The 20,824-nt window shown below is 46.6% G+C and overlaps 1 protein-coding gene and 1 pseudogene across 1 annotated transcript; both read right to left on the bottom strand.

The window, feature by feature from the left end:
- Positions 1–38: 38 nt before the first annotated feature.
- Positions 39–6,680, bottom strand: LOC119138410 (macrophage mannose receptor 1-like). The gene is made up of 17 exons (XM_037278419.1): positions 6,663–6,680; positions 6,415–6,523; positions 6,291–6,341; positions 5,106–5,317; positions 4,928–5,040; positions 4,618–4,739; positions 4,480–4,542; positions 4,228–4,383; positions 4,061–4,143; positions 3,429–3,543; positions 3,299–3,349; positions 3,053–3,223; positions 2,709–2,825; positions 968–1,078; positions 538–746; positions 407–462; positions 39–189 (listed from the first exon to the last, which is right to left on the bottom strand). Exons 1-17 carry the CDS (start codon positions 6,678–6,680, stop codon positions 39–41), a joined length of 1,908 nt encoding a protein of 635 aa, XP_037134314.1.
- A 1,171-nt stretch (positions 6,681–7,851) lies between these two features.
- Positions 7,852–20,824, bottom strand: part of LOC119138409 — a 29,969-nt pseudogene continuing 16,996 nt past the window's right edge.

Below are 20,824 nucleotides of genomic sequence, written 5' to 3'. Positions count from 1 at the left end.
CAGGAGAATGAGGTGATTGTGTTTTTCTCCTTTGAGCGTCAACATGGCAAGGGACGTGCACACTTACCGTCGAGCGGCCGCTCGCACATGTACGCCAAGGAGGATCCGCACGAGCCATGTCTCCACTTGCCAGGCTGACTGCCTCCGTGCGCACCTTGGTTGACGTACGCGCAGGAACCAACGTCGGCGCTGTCGGGAGAAGTCGTGAAAAGCCAGAGACACATCCGACAAACGTGCTGCCAATTTGAAGGCGGCGGCGGCGGCGATATGTGCGCTCTCTCAAATTCTGCAGACGGGTTCCATAATCTCGCTATGTGTGTCCCGCCTGGCAATGAAAGGACGCAAAGAGGTGACCCTTCTCACCTTCTGTCTTGACGCGAGTCCCAGTTGGCATAGGTCGTCGAACCCAGTCAGCCTCTTTTCTCCCGCTTCCGAAAGCTGACACCAGGCCTCGTTGCATTTCTGCAGAGTCCAAACTTGTCAACAATGGCGTACCAATAGCGAATCAACAGTTGCTTTCCTGCGCTTCCGTCTCACCAGATTGGAGCGCCCGATCCAGAACGGCTTGTCGCCCATTTGGTCCTTCACAAAGATTTCCTCGTATGGCGAGGTGATGGAGACCAGGTCGCCGCCTTCTAAGACGCAGTCGTAACGAGCCCCCAGCCAACCGTTGGTGGTCGCCATCTTCTTGTAGCACTTGGAGCCCAAGCGGCGCCACCCTTTGGTCCTATCACATGTCTGAATGACTGAGGAGACACATATTGGGATTATTCTGACGTCATAGCGCCATGTTTTTTGTATTCTTCGGCATTTGGCGAAATTAAGATATGCGACAAAGTAGCGGACCACGCCTTCATTCAGTTTCAGCCTGTCACTAACATCAGACAAAAAAAACTAACAATCGCCATTTTGGTCTTCTGATCTGATGACACCCATTTGGCAGAATCACCCGAGCACCTTGTCTTACCTCTTCTCTTGCAGACGTAGCCATGCTTCTTCTCGCAATCGCCAACTTCCCGGCCGCCCTTGCCACCGAGTAAGGAGTTGCAGCGCCGGGCGGAGGGGTCACCAGGGTTACCTGCAAGGAGACCACAGATGCTCAGTGTTCCTCCGTTACACCACACTGACCAGGTTTTAGACCAGGTGTGGGCAAACTACGGCCCGCGGGCCACATCCGGCCCACGGGACCGTTTAATCCGGCCCGCCAACCTTGAATAAATTGTATTATTAAACTTTTTTTTTTGTCATTTTGCATGCAATGACTGCGTTTCCCCAGTAGATGGGGAACCGCTCGCCTGCGCATTTACTACCGGAAGCCGTGTCAGAAAGCTCGGTGCACACTCACAAGTGCGTGTACGTACTCAGTAGTACGGACATGGCGCACTCGCGCTCTATTTGTATCAGTCCCGAATTTAGAGCGTGGGCTGTGACGACAGCATTCTTGTAATTCGCGCGCTGAGCTTTCAGATACAGTTTGACGCTAAAGTTACCCACAAACCTTCCCCTGGAATCCTTCTATTAAAATGAGTCGCCCAAGGAAAAGCAAGGTGGACACAGTGCCGAGTGTTTAAAAACGAGTGGCCAATTTGGCTCGACGTACGCGACGTGACGTTCAGCCACATGAGCATCAACATCAACCCGTCACAGATCGAGGTAAACGGACCAACACCTCGGATCTCTCCTAAGAATTGCCACAACAAATTTGACTCCAGACTATGACGCACTAGCAAAAAAGGGAGACCAACAACACTGTTCCCACTGAAAATGAAGGGGAGGCTCTCAAGTTTGTTGTAAAAAAATGCATTTTGAATATGATTTGTAGTAATTTTGTACACATACATCCCTACAGAAAATCAATTTCCCCTTGGGTTGGTGTCAGGAAGGGCATCCGGCTGTAAAAAGTTTTGCTCCAAAAATGTTCTCGGTATAGGACTCTCAACCACGAGATGGCCATGGACTGTCCCCGGTGGAAGAAAGCCATACTGAGAATCCAGTCCAACCCAGCGGCGCCTGGAACATGGACTTTAAACCGATGATGATGATTTGTACACATAGCAGGGATTGAAACTAGCGACCATTCTCATTTTCAAACAATGCAGGATGCTCAAGGACATTGATGCGCCACCTGTTTGCGACTAATCTTAACCTGTAAAGTTCTTAAGGCTTACTTTAAGGAAGTGTTTCCCGTTTCCTCACCTCTGTTACCAGGTGTTTGTGAGTTAAAACTCTGCTCTGATGTTCAGATACCCCTCACCGTGTTGCCGTTTTGATTACTTTATTTGGATGTATGCTTTCACCGATTCTTCAAGATGATATATTTGGTCAGAATGTTTGCCGTTTGATGTGATCTCATAAGATAAACATCTTTCATTAATCTGACCTGCAGGCACTGAAGTGATGGAGACTGTTATTCATAATAACAGTGTCGTATTTTATGAAAATCACTGATAGCAGTTTTTTAGTGAATTTTTTTTTTTTTTTTAATGCTGTTAATAAATGCATTTGTTTTCAAAAAACCTGTTTGGAATATCCATGCTTTACTACCTACTAAAGGCCAAAATCTTTTATGCAATGACCTTTACAGGTCGCTTATATTACTTCACACAAACACTACGTCCATCTGCTCCTGGTTCGGCCCTCCGGTCCAAATTTAGAACCCAGTTCGGCCCGCGAGTCAAAACGTTTGCCCACCCCTGTTTTAGACCCACCTGCGGCGGCCAACTGGACGGAACTCGGTGAGGACTGCTCAGACTTCTTGCTGCCGTCTTCGACTATGGTGTCGCTGGCGTCCAACCACAAAGAGGAGGAAGCGTTTGGCAGAAGACCTATGGGTCAAAGGTAAACAAACACGTTTGAAACATCTTACAGGCAAAACGCTTCACCGCAATGAAGTGCGGGAGACGTCTGGCTCGTGTCCTTGTGGGTGGGGGCTGGCCACAAGCTTATTTTTGGTCTTTTCTTTGGAACGAAAGAAACTTGGCAAAAAGTGTGTCGGTGGTCTCTCGATGTGACTTTCTTCCGATTCTTTCATCAAGCACACGAGACACCCTACCTTGGACGAAGGTGTGATCCTGCGAGTCGGAGATGCCGAGCAGGTTGCCTCTGAGGCGGGCGCACTTGTCTCGCGCCTCCTTCCAGGTCTTGGTGGGCTTGGAGTTGATCAGGTAGCAGAAATCGTCGTTGGCGAGGTTTTCTTGCCACCAGCCGCACTTTGCGCTCTTGCCTGCAAGCGAGACTCGAGTCACTTGAGGGCAAACAGGATTTTGCACGTGGGCTGCAGGGTGGGACGCCCGCCCACGTGATGCTGATGTCGGCGCCGGAAGAAGCGGAAGAGAATCTCTGGCCTTGCCTGTAAGGACGTGAGAGGGACCAAATATGAGAGAGCAACCAGAAGACAAAGGGCAAATGAGAGGTCGTGACTTTACGACCTTTTTGACAGATGGATGGACGAAGGGTTTCGCAAGTGTCCATGTAAACTTCACCGTCACTCGTCAATTTGGAGCAGGTATATGGTGTTGCAGGAAGATACAACGGGACGTCATCCTGCGGCGGGAGGGAGGGAGGGAGGGAGGGTGGGAGGGCGGACGCAGCGGGTGGGCATGACTTGAGCGTGTTCGGTGTTGCAGTTATTCAGATGGCCTCCCAGCAAATTCCTCCAAAGTCACTTTACTGATTCAAATCTCTCCAATTCCTTTCCATCACCTCTTTGTCACAATCAGAATTGTTGCCAAATTCAGATTGAAACTTTTCAATGAAAAAATGTTACCCTGTAAAATAAACGGTGGTGCACTTTTGATTCGACTGATCACTTTGTTGTTTTTTTCCTTCTAAATTATCATTTGAATCCTCATCAAATGAGAAAAAAACAGTTTTTCTTGTAACATGACTCAAGTCACAATCAAATCTATTTGACAGGGAGAGCATTCTTGTCACGTTTTTCCTTCTAAATCAGCACAACTTTGTTCTGCTCAAATGACACTTTTGCCCTCTCACATGACAGCTTCATTCTGGCCAATTGACAACTTTTTGGACCTCGATCTGTTGCACACGTGTCACTTACTGTAGCTGATCCGTCGCGCCACTCCAAGTTGCCATTGTTCCGGCTGAGTCCCAGCCAAGAATACCATCCTAGTGGCCGGTGAGCTTGCGGAAATCAAAACAAACACTTGTTGTCAAACATTGCGGGTGGATGGCTGGCCTGGTCAGTTTGTCTTGGCGCTCGCTCACCAGCCAAAAATTGTCCGTCAACCAGTGAGTGGACGCTGGCCAGGTGACCTCCCTTGTTCTTGCACAAATTCTCAGCCGCTTCCCGGTTTGTATGTGTCCCCTCAAAATGGTAACACGAGTCCTTGTACAGGAACTCGCCAGAGTCGCAGAAGGAAGCTGAAACTCAAAAGAAAAATTCGATCGTAAATCGTTGGAAAAGCACAAGGAGATAGTGCGGGTGTGGGTGTAGAAAGAAGCGTCGCTGCCACTCACTCTCAACTCGTCTGTAACCGTAACCCAAGTCTTTGTAGGAACACGGCCATCCGTCCGGGCAGTCTGCAGGAGGACCACGTGATTGCAATTCCTCCTACTTTCAGCGTCGTCAACGTCCCAAGAACGGTTCAGACTCACCATCCGGGGACCACTTGCACATGTACGCCAAGGAGGATTGGCACGATCCATGTCTCCACTTTCCAGGCTGACTGGAGAGGTGCACACCTTGGTTGACGTACGCGCAGGAGCCAACGTTGGCGCTGACGGGGAAAAGTGGGGAAAAATGAGACACACATCTGACAAAGGAGCTGCCAATTTGGAGTTTATTTTCCTCTTTTCTGTTCAAAAGAAAACAAAGGCTGCTTTCTAACCTGCTCACACATTTGTGCAAAGGGGTTCCAAAATGTTCCTGAGCATCTTGCTCGGCCGACACTGGTGACCTTCTTACCTTCCGTCTTGACGCGAGTCCCAGTTGGCGTAGGTCGGCGTCACAGCGGTGTGGGACCAAGTCAGCCTCTTTTCTCCCGCTTCCGAAAACTCACACACGTCCTCGTCGCAGTTCTGCCGAAACCAATCCCGGTTGTCAATTAGTAGCGAGCCAACAGCCGCTAGCACTTTGGTCTTACCAGATTGGAGAGTCCGATCCAGAACGGCTTGTCGTCCATTTGCTCCTTCACAAAGTCTTCCTCGTCCTTGGAGGTGATGGAAACAAGGTCGCCGCCCTCCCAGAGGCAGTCGTAACGAGCCCCCAGCCAACCGTTGGGGGTCTCCATCTTCTTGTAGCAGTGGGAGCCGTGAAGAGTCCATCCGATTTTTGTGTCACATGTCTTGATTGATCCTGATGAAACAGCAAAGTTGCCTTGGTCATTTTTCAGCGTTTGGTGAAAAGCACAAATTCCGCAAAGAGACAAGCATGCAGTCGGCCGAATTCAGTTTTTGCCAAAATGCGTCTCACCTGCATGACTGACAAGAATATAATATGAAATCAATAAAGTGAAACTTCAATGTTGTCCAGAAGCTGAGATCAACCGGAGTCAAATTCCCTGTTTAGCGTGCAAAAACGTTTTGGGTCAAATTGGCCAATTTGATTCTGAAATAATCTATCCACAAAGAAATCAACAAAGCACATTTCCCTCATCAACCATTTGCAAGATGCGGAATCATTTCAAGGACTCTTGCACATGTCAAAGAAGACAGGAAATTCAGTCCGACCGACACGCTTTCATCGCAAACAGCATCTAGTAATGCGGCCATAACCTAGTGCGTGCACTGTCCATTTTTTTTCCATTGGGTTTTTATTTTTGGTGTGTACATTTTTCACATAACCCAATTGATTACACATGGATCGGTAGTATTATAACTTTTACGAATGAAACCATTGATTTGGAAGCAGTTGTGTGGCCTTGCAATCCCTCGCCACCCTCCCCCTTTGCTTTTCCTCTCCGCCCTCTGCTGTCCCCCCTCTTGCCTGCTGGGAGCAGGCGAGAGAGAGGCGGCGAGGGAGGGGCGGGCCAGAGCAGAGCAGAGCAGATCAGAGCAGAGCAGAGCAGAGCAGAGGGCTGCTCTTCTGGCAGGCACGCAGGCACAAAGAACGAACGAAAGAACCCCGACCTGACCCGACACGCCTCTCAGCAGCAAATTGACATCACGTGACAATAAAGGCGCCCCAGTGCCCATTGAACAGATTTGAGATGGAAGTGATGGAGCTAGAAATCGGAGTGCCCGTGCGCCCCCACGTGTATTGTGTGCCCTGAGGGGTCGCCCATATTGCCCATAGCAAAAAGCGTACCTGCGTGGGACTCCCACCTCACCTGATGCCGATGTTGGCGCCGGAAGAACCGAAAGAGAATCTCTGGCCTTGCCTGGAAGAATGGGATCAAATATGAGAGCGCAACCAGAAGACAAAGGGCAAATGAGAGGTTGTGACTTTCCGACCTTTTTGACAGATGGCTGGACGAAGTTCACCGCAACTCGTAGTATCAATTTTACCATCAGATGTCAATTTGGAGCAGGCAGATGCTGAAAAAGACAACGTGACGTCATCCTGCAAAGGGAGGACACAGCGGACGTGACTTGAGCGTGTTAGGCATTGCAGTTGCTCAGATGGCTTCCCATCAAATTCCTTCAAAGTCACTTTATTGATTCAAATCTCTCCAATTTCATTTTCATAATCTCTTTCTCACAATCAGAATTGTTGCCATCTTCCAAACGTTTCCCTGTAAAATGAACGGTGCACTTTGATTCTACTGATCACTTGATTGCTTTTTCCCTCTAAATTATAATTTTAATCCTCATCAAATAAAAAATAAATAAAAAACTGTTTGTCTTGTAACATGACTCAAGTCAAATTCAAATCTGTTTGACAGGGAGAGCATTCTTTTCACATTTTTCCTCCTAATTCAGCACAACTTTGTTCTGCTCAAATGACACTTTTGCCCTCTTACATGACAGCTTCATTCTGGCCAATTGACAACTTTTTGGACCTCGATCTGTTGCACACGTGTCACTTACTGTAGCTGATCCATCGCTCCACTCCAACTTGCCATTGTTCCGGCGGAGTCCCAGCCAAGAATAACGTTGTACTCGGATGTGAGCTTGAGGAGAGCAGAACAAACACTTGTTGTGAAACATTGCGGGTGGATGGCTGGCCTGGTCAGTTTGCCTTGGTGCTCGCTCACTAGCCAAAAATTGTCCGTCAACCAGTGAGTGGACGCTGGCCAGGTGACCTCCCTTGTTCTTGCACAAATTCTCAGCCGCTTCCCGGTTTACTTCTCTCCTCTCAAAATGGTAACACGAGTCCTTGTACGAGAACTCGCCAGAGTCGCAGAAGGAAGCTGAAAACCAAAAGAACCTCATTAGAAAAGCACAAGGAGACAGTGCGGGTGCGAGTGTAGAAAGAAGGGTCGCTGCCACTCACTCTCAACTCGACTGTAATTGTAACCGAAGTCTTTGAAGGAACACGGCCATCCGTCCGGGCAGTCTGCAGAAAGATAACATGGTTGCGCTTTTCTGTTTTCATCAACATCCCGAGAAGAGACAGACTCACCATTCGGCGACCGCTTGCACATGTATGCCAAGGAGGATCGGCACGATCCATGTCTCCACTTTCCAGGCTGAATGAACCCATGTTGGTTGACGAAGGCGCAGGACTCAACGTTGGCGCTGTCGGGGAAAAGTGGGGGAAAATGAGACACACATCTGACAAACGAGCCAATTTGGAGTTTATTTTGCTTTTTTCTGATAAAAAGAAAACAAAAGCTGCTTTTTAACCTGCTCACACATTTTTGGAAAGGGGTTCCAAAGTTGCTGTGTATCTTGCCTGACACAGAACGCAAAGAGGTGACCTTCTTACCTTCCGTCTTGACGCGTGTCTCAGTTGGCGTAGGTCAGCGCCACAGCGGTGTCGGACCAAGTCAGGTTCTTTTCTCCCGAAAAGTCACACCAGTCCGCATTGCATTTCTGCCCAAACCAATCCCGGTTGTCAATCAACTACTTGTAGCGAGCCAACAGCCGCTAGCACTTTGGTCTTACCAGATTGGAGAGTCCGATCCAGAACGGCTTGTCGCCCATTTGCTCCTTCACAAAGATTTCTTCGTCCTCGGTGGTGATGGAGACAAGGTCGGCGCGCTCCAAGAGGCAGTCGTAACGAGCCCCCAGCCAACCGTTGGTTGTCGTCATCTTCTTGTAGCAGTGGGAGCTGTGAGGACTCCATCCGTTGGTCGTGTCACATGTTGTCTTGGGATTGATTAATCCTGATGAAACAGCAAAGTTGCCTTGGTCATTTTTCAGCATTTGGTGAAAAGCAGAAATTGAGCAAACCGACAAGAATGAAGTTGGCCGAATTCACTTTTTGCTAAATTGCGTCGTCACCTGCATGACTTGACTTGGGCATTAAAGGCCATTAGCCAGAGAGCATACAAGAGATAAACAAGGCAATTTTTTTTCATGAGATAATCATCAAACAGTTTCAAGGTGCTGAATAATTTCAGGGACTATTGCACGTGTCTAAAAATGGAGGAATTTCAGTTCAATTGTTTCATTCTGACCCTCAGACAGAGAAAAGTTTGTTTATTATTCAAGTGCTGCCCACGTCAAGAGTCCACATCCAACTTTTTATTGTTTACATCTATCGCCAAAAGATACGTTTGCAATCTATATGCAAAGGAAGACGTCTTGACAAGTCACGCCTCTTTTTTTTTAACACAGGTACCTAACAATTCAAGCTTCCTGTTTTTTCTGGTCGTTACAAAAAAAAGATTTCATGCCCAGTTGCAAGTTTGTTTCAAATTGCGTCATCTGCATGACTGACTAACATAACATGAAATTGTCACGGACGGAATGAGTGGAGCAAGGGCGACCAAATGCAGTTTAATCCAGGGTTTATTGAAGTGAAAAGGGGGGGTGAACAAGACACAGGCGGGATGGAGACTCACGGCCAGCAGACAGACAGACAGACGTGAGAAATAACATTCACAAAAAATCAACAAGGCACATTTTTCACAAGATAATCATCAACCAGTTTCAAGATGGTGAATATTTTCAAGGACTGTTGCACATGTCTAAAAACGGAGGAAATTCAGTCCACCTCTGTCATTCTGCTACTCGGGGAGAGAAGAGAAAAGCTCTCTCGCTCTCTCTCTCTCTCTCTCTCGCTCTCTCTCTCTCTCTCTCTCTCTCTCTCTCGCTCTCTCTCTCTCTCTCTCTCTCTCTCTCTCTCTCTCTCTCTCTCTCTCTCTCTCTCTCTCTCTCTCATTTCTGCCCACAGGATGGCGCTAGAGGCCAACAAATTCCACATCCAACTTTTTATTTTTTATTGTCATCAATTACCAAAAGATACTTTGCAAAGGAGAACGTGTTGGAATTTCATGCCTCTTGTAACTTGGCTACAGAATAACCTCCGTGACTATCACTTCCTCTAAACCCCCCACCCGCCCACACACGCTCCAGTGCAAAGGCGCCTCCTCGAGAGCGCGCTGGAGCGCGATTTTTTCCATTTGCCGCACACTTGACACACGTTCAAATGTATTTGCCCCCCCCCCCCTTTTTTATTTTTTTTTATTGGAGAAAAACGCAATGTGTGGTTGCGAATATTAAAGCCAATAGTGGTGCTATTGTGTCGCTATATGCGCAGACAGACTGTAGCCCGAATGACGTTTTTGTTGATTTTGTTTGGAGGGATAAACAAACAAGTGCCACGTTAACATCAAAGTGGATCAAATGATATATTCTCTCCTCTAATTGTGTCCGTTGGATCAATATTGCATTTCTTATTCGATATAAAACCTTGTTTGGTGGTAAAAAGAGAGCAGGGTGGGGGGGGCTCTGGATACAGTCCATTACTATTAAAATAATTATTTGATCACTTATGCTTATCGTCTCATTGAAAAGCACACTGATAAACGACTTTTTTTTTTGCAAACCGGACATGGTCATTCCCATTAAGTACAAAATTGGCTTATTTCCAATGCAGTATGTGAGGAGAAAAACGGAGGTTGCCTTTCAAGAGAAATTATACATAATTTTGTCCTCACTGGGGCTCTTTTACTCCCCAAACTCACAACATATTTCTCACATGTCTATGCTGAGGAGTTGCTGTATCCAAAGATATCATCCTCCCTGTGATATTGGGGTTCTCGCATGTTCATATTTATCAATTACAATCATTTTCTTCTGCTGTCACTTCAGTTAAGGAATCATTTTAAGATTCGGTTTCCTCGCAAACTTCTTTCTCTAGAATTGCCGTGCGCATTTGAGGGAGGGAGCGCATTTGAGGGAGGGAGGGGGGAGTCGGGTTGGAATGCGACATTGTGTCTCTCAATCAATGTCAGCTTGTTAAAGAGGTATAGAAACAGGTCAAATAAAAATAAAGAAGACTGAGATAACTCCAGGGGAAACACAAGGACAAGCGCTATGTTACATCCATTTTAAAACAACTCCATTTGGGTCCAAAAAGTGGACCGAAGTTGGGCCACAAAACCAAAGCAAACTGTTTTGCGCAGAACAGTCCATTTTGTAGAAAAAACTGTTAAAATGCGAAAACAAGTCATAGTTGAGACCAATTCAGCCACTTTTTAACCCAGCAGCGGATCCGCACTGCCACCCGAACCATTCATGCGTCCTTCCAAAGTTACAATTAGAGCAGAACAATCGCACAGTTGGACATTTGGCGTACTCACCGGCGGTGCAGCTGTACAACATCCATACAACGCAAGATAGGACCAGCGCCAGTCGGACGGCCGGCGGGGTCATCGTGGCTTCGGAAGCCCACCAGAGATCTCAGGGCTATTGAACGCACGAATGTCGATGTGGTGCACGCACTGGCTCCGCTCAAAACAAGAGACGGCCGCTCCGCTCCCTCGCTCGCTCGCTCGGCTGCCTCCTGCTGCTGCCGCTGCCGCCGCTGCTGCTCGGCCCCCACCTTCTTGACTTACGCACCTTGAAGAGCGCGTTCCTGCGGAGACGTTCTATTCTTGTGCACGTCTTTGACTGAGGGAACGCGATATCATTTTCTTTCGTCCAGACTTTATGACACCACTATAATTTCATTCGGGATGAGAAAACAGGGGAAGCAATGCTGCTGGTAACAAATGTGTCTATTTCCAGCACTCTCGGGTTGTCTTGGTTTCATTCAAGATTATTCAATGATGCCTTCATCGATTGACTCTCTGTGATTCCATTTTCAGTGACATACACTCACTCGTGCACGAAAGCACCGAAATGACCGTCCGACCTGCATGATGGCATCAGTTGGCAACAAGCAAATACCAAAGCTACTTTGCCACCAGGGACAAAACAAGTATCAATTTGGGAACAGACGTTTCCTGAGTAGATTTCAATTTTTTGGTTTCTTTTTGTGCCAGAATGCAATGAGGAGTGCCCAGCTCAGCTGCTGTTTAATTGCAAAGTCCTTTATTTGCCTTTAAAATTAACTCTATCACAACAACAACATCAACAAAAATACACACACACATTTCCACTGCATTTCAGCCCTGCCACAAAAGGTCAGAAGGTCAATGGCAAACAGGTGTCGCACATTGGTGTGGATGTTGATGACAACGAGGCTGGAGATCAAGAGGTGGAATTGAACCCGCAACCATCCTAACCGTGAGGTGGACGTGCTAACCAGTGCTCCACCCTGGATTTGAAATAAACCTTACCATTCAGATTTTTTTTTTTTTTAATAAAGAGCCTTTCTATACATCAGTGTTTCCCAACCAGTTTCCCAACTGGTGTGCCGTGAGAGATGTTCAGCTGTGCCGTGGGAAATTGTCCAACATTAAATACAGAGCGCATTGTAAACAGGATTGCCAAACCACAGGTCAGTTCGCGCAAGGCCTGGTCAGACACTTGCTAATCGTGCATGTGCGGCAAATCGGAGAATCTTGAGATTTCATGTTGTGGCATCAGCACATACTCTGTTTATGTGTGTGTTGCTGTTAGTGTTGGCTCGTGAGTGAACGATTCGTTCAAAAGAACGATTTGTTTTTCAGTGAACGAGAGCGAACGAATCACTTCCTACAGTGAAGTGGCCTGTGATTAGGTACACCTGAAAATGGCGGTGTACCTAATAGAATGTCCGAATGACGTCAGATCAAACTGCCAATCAGAAAGTGGGGGTGAGGGCGGCTGTGGCACTTTTCACTTTCATTTAAACTTTGACCATGATTTTTCCCTAATGAAGTGGCCTGTGATTAGGTACACCTGAAAATAGCGGTGTACTTAATAGAATGTCCGAATGACGTCACAGATCAAACAGCCAATCAGAACGTGGGGGTGAGGGCGGGTGTGGCACTTTTCACTTTCACTTAACCTTTTTCCCTAATGAAGTGGCCTGTGATTAGGTACACCTCATGGACACTTCAATAGGTACACTACACGAGGTAAATAAATAAATAAATAAATAAATAAGAAAGTGTAGCGAACGATTCGGTGAACGATTCTTTTGAACAAATCTTTTGAGTGAACCGGAACTGGAATGCACATCACTAGTACAAAAAACTGCAGACGGCCAAGGGCTGCCAGGTCGAAATAGTTGACTTGTTAGTGACACGGGCTCTCGCTCGGAAAGAACTTCGTTCGATCCCAGGTGTGAACATATACCTAAATGTGCTTTTAGAATTGGAACCTCGCTACGTACGCATATGCAAACAAATGCAAGCATTTATGTGTAAATACATAAGGTGGCCCGTCGGAGCAAACCAATGGATCACGCCCACTACGTCGGGGGCGGGGTGGAATCCAGTAGTGTAAGGGGCGGGGTGAAGAGAGTTAGGGTTCCAAAGTAGGGTTTAAAGCTAGGATTAGCGGCGGGCCACCTTATGTATGCCCTTGGCCGTCTGCACTCTTTTGTACTAGTGATGTGCATTCCATTCTTTTAAGTGAAGTGAATCTTTAGAATCGGTTCACTCAAAAGATTCGTTCAAACGAATCGTTCAACAAATCGTTGAACCGGTCACACACTGATCCTTTTTTTTTTTATTTATTTTTTTTTTTTTATAAATCAAATAATCAAAAATCATGGTCAAGCCACACCCGCCCTCAAAGCCACTTTCTGATTGGCTGTTTGATCTGTGACGTCACTCGGACATTCCAGTAGGTACACCGCCAATTTCAAGTGTACCGTAATTTTCGGACTATAAGTCGCGGTTTTTTTTCATCGTTTGGGTGGGGGGGCGACTTATACTCAGGAGCGATTTATATACATATATATGTTTTTTTTTCACTTTTTTGGGCATTTTATGGCTGGTGCGACTTATACTCCGGTGCGACTTATAGTCCGAAAATTACGGTACCTAATAGGCCACTTTATTAGGGAAATATCATGGTCAAAGGTCACAGGTGTAAAGTCTAGTCCTCGGGGCCGCATTCCAACATGTTTTCCAAGATTTCCTCGTTAAGTGCACCTGCGTGAAAAGTTTTAGCTCCTGCAGAACATGAAAATGACCAAAATCTTTTCACGCAGGTGTGTTTAACGAGGGTAACTTGGAAAACATATTGGAACGCGGCCCGAGGACTAGAGCTTGACACCTGTGACCTTTGACCATGATATTTCCCTCATAAAGTGGCTTGTTATTAGGTACACTTGAAAATGGCGGTGTACCTAATGGAGTGTCCGTGTGATTCCCTCGTTAAGTGCACCTGCGTGAAAAGTTTTAGCTCCTGCAGAACGTGAAAATGACCAAAATCTTTTCACGCAGGTGTGTTTAACGAGAGTAACTTGGAGAACATATTGGAACGCGGCCCCTCGAGGACTGGAGATCGACACCACTGGTTTAAGTGAAAAGTGCCACACCCGCCCTCACCCCCACTTTCTGATTGGCTGGTTGATCTGTGACATCACTCGGACACTCCATTAGGTACACCGCCATTTTCAGATGTACCTAATAACAGGCCAGTTCATTAGGGAAAAATCATGGCCAAAGCCGAACTGAAAGTGAAAAGTGCCACACCCGTCCTCACCCCCACTCTCTGATTGGCTGTTTGATCTGTGACGTCATTCGGACACTCTATTAGGTACACCGCCATTTTCAGGTTTGTTCGCGAAGATTCACGAGTGAGTGACAGACAGCGTTGCTGCTATGCCAGCCGACACACGTTATGCCGACATTGAGATTTAATTTTGTATTTGTTGGATTGTAGTTGATGGTGTTATTATACCGAATGTGTTTGAATAAAAGGTTGAAAAAAAAATCCGTTATGCCGACATGTTATTTTGGGGGACACCAACTCATATAACAACGTGTGGCGGCTGTGGCTCAGGCAGTAGAGTGGGTCGTTTAGTAACTGGAGGGTTCGCGGTGCGATTCCAGCTCTGTCACATGTCGTTGTGTCCTTGGGCAAGACACTTCACACACCTTGCCTCCAGGTCGCCATTGTAAACGAGGAAGTGTTCTCAATTGGCTTACCTGGTAAAACATTTAATAAAAAAATAAATGAAAAAAAAACACATATTGTCATATAAAGCAGTTAACCAAATGTCTAATTTTTACGTTTTAATTGGTGAATAAAAAAAACAAGGAATAAAACACCAGACAAGTTTTAACATAAATGTTTATTTGAAAATAATAATTATACTAAAAGTAAATTTCAAACCACCAATCTAATGTGAAATTGCAGTAGATATACTGGATAACAATATTTAGGAGTATATATGCATACACGTTATTTAAAAACTACTGTTAGAAAAATGTATATATATGTTATCATGCGTTCTCTAATCAATGCTTTACCGCAATATTACTGCAATATATGCTTGCTGTTTGGCCTTGCTGTTTTTATGATGTACCACAGAAGAGAAAAGTTACGGCTGGGTCAGGAGAGAGGTTGCGGCTGGGTCAGACAGGACGCAGCTGACAACTCAGCAAAAAGAAGACATCTACCGAGACAGTTCCTTTCTAACAAAGACCACTTTGTTAAACAACATGCCTCATTGCTGTCTTGCACCTCAGATGAACCTACAAGTGACCATCATTGTCAGGGTTTTCCAAACTATCTTGATCGTTAGATTATGTTGGAATGTATGTATCCAGTAATAAATAACCTAGCTTGTCCCATTCTACACAATGTCGTAAAGCATCCCTTGCTATGTTAAAGTTAAAGTTAAGTTAAAGTCCCAATGATCGTCACACACACACCTGGGTGTGGTGAAATTTGTCCTCTGCATTTAACCCATCCCCATGTGATTTTAATCCATCCCCTGGGGGAGAGGGGAGCAGTGAGCAGCAGCGGTGGCGCGCTCGGGAATCAGTTGGTGATCTAACCCCCCAATTCCAACCCTTAATGCTGAGTGCCAAGCAGGGAGGCAATGGGTCCCATTTTTATAGTCTTTGGTATGACCCGGCCGGGGTTTGAACCCACAACCTTCCAGTCTCAGGGCGGACACTCTACCACTAGGCCACTGAGCTGGTTTTGACTAGAGGTCAAAGGTTTTCTTCTCTATCCAGTCCACTCAAATTCCTTTTTCCACATGTTCTTATCAGTATGTAAACACCTAGTGATTTTTCCTTACGAGGCAAAGCCCACATGCTTTCCCCCTCCCCTTTAGGGGCTTTTGTCTCACGATTGTGGGTAGGGCAAATCCCAATAAAAAGAGCGGGAGTGCACACAGATATTTAGTGTAGTGAGATTGTTGTAAGATTCAGATTCAAGATTCAAGAGTTTTTATTCGCCATGTTTGAGCGTGCCAAACAAGGAATTTGACTTCGGTAAAACACACCCTCTGTTCAACATATAGGTGACTAACAACACTCAGGACATGTGAATAATGGCAAAAACAGTGTAGACAAATTCAAAAGGTGTGAAGAGCAGGATGTTATTGCACAGTAATGCCTCTGAGACTCTATGAGTGGTGTGAGTTCATCAGAGCAACAGCCTGGGGGAAGAAGCTGTCTCGGTGTCTGCTGGTTTTGGCGTACCGAGCTCTATAACGCCGTCCGGAGGGGAGTAGTTCAAACAGACTGCAACCTGGGTGAGAAGGGTCTGTAGAGATGTTACTTGCACGTTTCCTGGTCCTGGACAGGTACAAGTCTTGGATAGCTGGGAGGTTGATTCCAATGATCTTTTCTGCAGTCCTGATTGTCCGTTGCAGTCTGTGCTTGTCTTGTTTGGAGGCTGATCCAAACCAGACAGTGATGGAGGGGCAGAGGACAGACTGGATGATGGGAGTATAGAAGGTCTTCAGCAGCTCCCACGGCAGGTTGAACTTCTTGAGCTGTCTCAGGAAGTACAGCCTCTGCTGGGCCTTCTTCCGGACAGAGTCTATGTGGCCGGTCCATTTCAGGTCCCGAGAGAATGTGGTTCCCAGGAACTTGAAGGTGTCTGTGGAGAGAATAGTATCACTGCGGATAGTGAGGGGTGAAAGTGGTGAATGGTCTCGCCTGAAATCCACTGTCATCTCCACGGTCTTGAGCGGGTTCAGCTCCAGATGGTTTTGGTTGCACCAGTGGACCAGCCGCTCCACCTCCTGTCTGTACGCAGTCTCATCACCGTCCTGGATCAGTCCGATGAGAGTGGTGTCGTCTGCATACTTCAGGAGCTTCACAGAAGAGACCTCTGAGGAGAAATCATTGGTGTAGAGAGAGAAGAGCAGTGGGGAGAGGACGCACCCCTGAGGGGCTCCAGTATTGGTGGTCCGGGTGTCAGATGTGATGCCCCCCAGCCTCACACGCTGTCTCCTGTTGGTCAGGAAGCTGGTGATCCACTGACAGGTGGGGGCAGGCACCGCAAGCTGGATGAGCTTCTGTTGGAGGATGTCAGGAGCGATGGTGTTGAACGCCGAGCTGAAGTCCACGAACAGGATCCTGGCGTACAGGTGGTGCAGGATGTAGTGCAGTCCCATGTTGACCGCATCATCCACTGACCTGTTTGCCCGGTAGGCAAACTGGAGGGGGTCAAGCAGGGGGCCCGTGACCTCCTTCAGGTGGTTCAGCACTAACCTCTCGAAAGATTTCATGACCACAGATGTCAGTGCGACGGGTCTATAGTCATTCAAACCTGTGATGGCGGGCTTCTTAAGCTATCTGTACTGCACTCCTCGCGAGAAAAGACTTAATATTCTGTCTCACTTGTGGTTTGTTTGCTGTTGCTCTTCTCTTAACAGTTATTCAGTAAGCGAATTAAACCTAACAGAAATTGGGGGCTCGTTCCGGGGTCTCGACACACCTGGCGGGTCCAGCGGACTCTTCGACGCAGGCAAAAATCCTCGGCCGAGCTAAACAAAAGCCCTTTGACGGGACTGTCTCGATCAGTCCGGCTGGACACCGGGAGGGTTGACGAGATCATCCGAGGAGGAGAATCAGCAGACCGTGAGTAGGAATATTAATTCTACTAAAAAGGAATGAATGAGCAGTGACAAGAGGTCACTTAAAACCTTGAGAATTCTAGACCCTATCAAGTGCAATTAGAAACAGTTAAATTCCGCTGGGGTGTTGTGGAGCCCCCTAACTTACAAGTTAGTTAAATTCCGCAGTGGGAGGGGCGGACTCCTCTGTTTTTCTATTGAAGTACAGGCAAATAGGAGCAGTTAAATTCCGCAGGGGCGTTGTGGAGCCCCCTAACTTACACGTTAATTAAATTCCACAGTGGGAATGCGGACTCCTCTGTTATTCCTAAAATTTTTTTTTAAAAAAACGCGCGTGGTGTGTTTGTGTACGGTTTGACTGAGAGTGATCTCATTTGAGCGCTCCTCTATATAAACACACAGGATTGTAAACAGTGGCTTTGTGTGGGTGCAGAGGCAAGAACTCTCCGCTCCCTTCGGGGAGGTGAAAGGAGACTTACCACACATCGAATATTTAACCACTGTCCTGTGAATAAAGTTGGTTTTAGGACACTGTAGGTGCCATTCAAACTACCAACTCCAAAATTTAGAAAAATAAACCATGGGAAACTTAAATAGTAAGCGAAAGTCTCTACCCCGACATGAATTAAAATGCAAGGATTGGAAATTAATGGAATGGGTCGACCCAGAAAATGTAAACTATCTTGACAAATGGATAACCGCTTACAACTTTGATGGTCAGTTGAGCTCAAAATCATTAAACAACCTCAAGCAATCAATTAAAGCCAAGTGTGGCGCGAATAAAAAGAATAAAGATGGGTATCATTTAATAGTACAATGGGAATTGGAAGCTGAGAAAAGAAAATGTGGACAAATGAAAGGAAAATTGAAGAATAAGGGAAGTGACGACAAATCCAAAGAGAGCTTGTTGTTGCATAGGCAGGAAGATGATGAAACGACATCAGCGCGGCCTCGCTTGAGGGCCGTGGCTGAGGGTGTGATAAATGAAGATGAGAAGGATGATCAAATTACAAAGAAAGATGTTGTGGGACGCCAAAGCGAACCATCCTTTCCGGCTTTGTACCCCAAATTGCCAAGCGCAGATGATCCTCCAAAGTATAGTGATTCTGCTCATGCCATGGTGACGCGGAGCCGCGTGAAGTCAGGAGCTTCCTCTCCCTCGGCCCCCGCGGCAAGGTGCGGCCCAAGCTACATGGGAGCGGAAGTAGCTGACGCCTACCCAATGATTCAAGTAGCAAATCCTCATGATGACGGGGGACCCACAAGTTTAGTATACAGAACATGGACACAAGCTGATGTAAAATCAGCTACAGAGGGAATACCATTGCCTTCTGAAGACGTTGAACAATACTGCACCGACATAATACAACTCATTGCTTCCTATAACTTGAGAGGTGATGAGGTGCAGCAGGTTTTTATGGCAACCTTGACCAAAGATTGGGCCAGTGTCAAGGGCGGGTGGAATCCTTTTGATGACCAAGGCCGACCATTAGAATATAATGGGGTGCCATTGAAAACTCAAATTGACCAACTATTGGGTAGGATCAAAATAAAATTTCAACGTAGAGCAAATTATACAGATATTGGCCGAACCAAACAAAAAGAGGATGAGTTGTTTGAAGATTATAGACACAGATTGGAGAAGGTGTTCAAAGCCAATAGTGGTTTGGAGCCTGGAACTGATGTCTATAACCAACAGCTCAAAAATGCTCTACATGCAAATTCACGGCCAGCAATCCAGAGCTGGGTTGCTAAACATATGATTACTTTCCCAACCTCTACATTGCCACAATTTATTGATCATGCTATACACGCTGAAAAAGTTGTCAATTTAAAAAAGGGAAAAGAAAAAGGGAAAGTGGCCACCATCTTTTTTGCAAATGATGATTCATCTGACGTGTTTTATCAAAACAGAACCTTCGAACCACGCCAGAGAGGGCGCGGTCGTGGGAATTTCCGTGGCAGAGGAGGGTATAATCGTGGTGCTCTCGATTATGACCCAAGCGGCCAGCCCGCCCAGGGTCAGTCAAAGCGATATGGCTCCCGACTTCCTATTTGTTGGTCTTGTGGCAAAGAGGGCCATATAGCAAAAGACTGTCCGAATCCCCATAAGGGTCAGGCTAATCCTCCCTTATGACTAACCGATGGTCAACAGAAAATTGACAAGACTGTCCTGACGACAGCTCCCCCTGCTGATGTAGATTTGAACATTCAGGACTTGTTGATGAACAATGTAGAGAAACCTGTGATAACTTTAATGGTAAATGGGACTCCCATAACGTTTTTGTGTGACTCAGGCGCGTGTGTGACCACGTGTCGCGACATACCTGCGGATGTGCGAGAAGGAGGAAAGACTTTCTGGGTGAGAGCAGCGAATGGTTTGACAACCCCAGTACCCCAGTCTCGTCTAGTCTGGATACGGGACCCAGAAGGGGGAAGTTGTTGCATTCCCATTTTGCTGATGCCCAATTGCCCTGTTAATTTACTAGGAAGAGATGCTCTCACTGCACTTAGTCTTTCCCTTGTGCCCCTTAATGACAAAATCGTTGTCAAAAGGCGACACCAATTACAGATATTTGGCCAGTTTCATTGCTATTATTTCTATTCATTGGATTTGACTGATGCAGAAGTTGTGCAGTTTGGAACCCCTCTTCTAGCCCAAGCAGGCACCCTTTTGCGCTGCCCTGAACAGGCGATGGACCCAACCAACCTGCACGTAACCATGTGGCATAAAGACACGCCTGGTCCTGATCACAACTACGAAAACATGCTTGAGGCTGTTACGCCTGCCTCCTTGAAGACATCTTTCCTCCTGCATGATGGTGAAAGCCGTGCCTGTGTAGTCATAGGGCCGGCTCCCTCTGAGATACAGAAATTGCACATGTCTCCCACTCCGCTCCACATCTCATTGTTTCGGCCTTTCACGGCCACATGGCAAAGTTTGGGATTTATGGCCAGAGATGCATTGGCGGCTTCTGATTGGACTCACGTTGGACCTGACTCCTTTTATAGTCCTTCTGGATGACTGTTCTCACGTGTGTTGCTGTAGTAGCATGGGTTGTGTGCTATGAGCCTCTAGCCTCTTTTCATCAGAAAAACAATGACCTGGCTAGCACTCATACTAACCAATATAGTTCATGGGATGAGACTGCTAGACGTAAGCGTGACACCCAATCCCCTTTTGATCATGTTGTCTGCACACCGAACATTATCCACGCTCCGACTTGCGTACCGTGGCTTTTGTCTTGGACTTACAATAACTCATTAATGTTCACTGTGGCTCCTAATACATCTTCCACTATTACCTTACCTATGAAGGGTTTTCAAAATGGCCACCCCACTACTGGGGACAAATGGCTCGGATATTGGTGGTATTTAACTGGTCACCCAGTTAGCACTGACTGGAGCACCCTTGTCACCACACAAGCGCTAGAATATTGGCCCTCTGGATCCAGTAAAGAGGCTGTGTTTTTTGCTAAGCGAGTAACTTTAAAGAACCAAGGCACAAGCCTCCTTTTGACCTTTGCACTCCCTGATGGCCAAATT

Source organism: Syngnathus acus, chromosome 19 (genome assembly GCF_901709675.1).
Source record: "Syngnathus acus chromosome 19, fSynAcu1.2, whole genome shotgun sequence".
In the NCBI taxonomy this organism is placed as follows: Eukaryota; Metazoa; Chordata; class Actinopteri; order Syngnathiformes; family Syngnathidae; genus Syngnathus; species Syngnathus acus.
The sequence above is the reverse complement of the archived record's forward strand: the minus strand, read 5'-3'. Positions and strand labels throughout refer to the sequence as shown.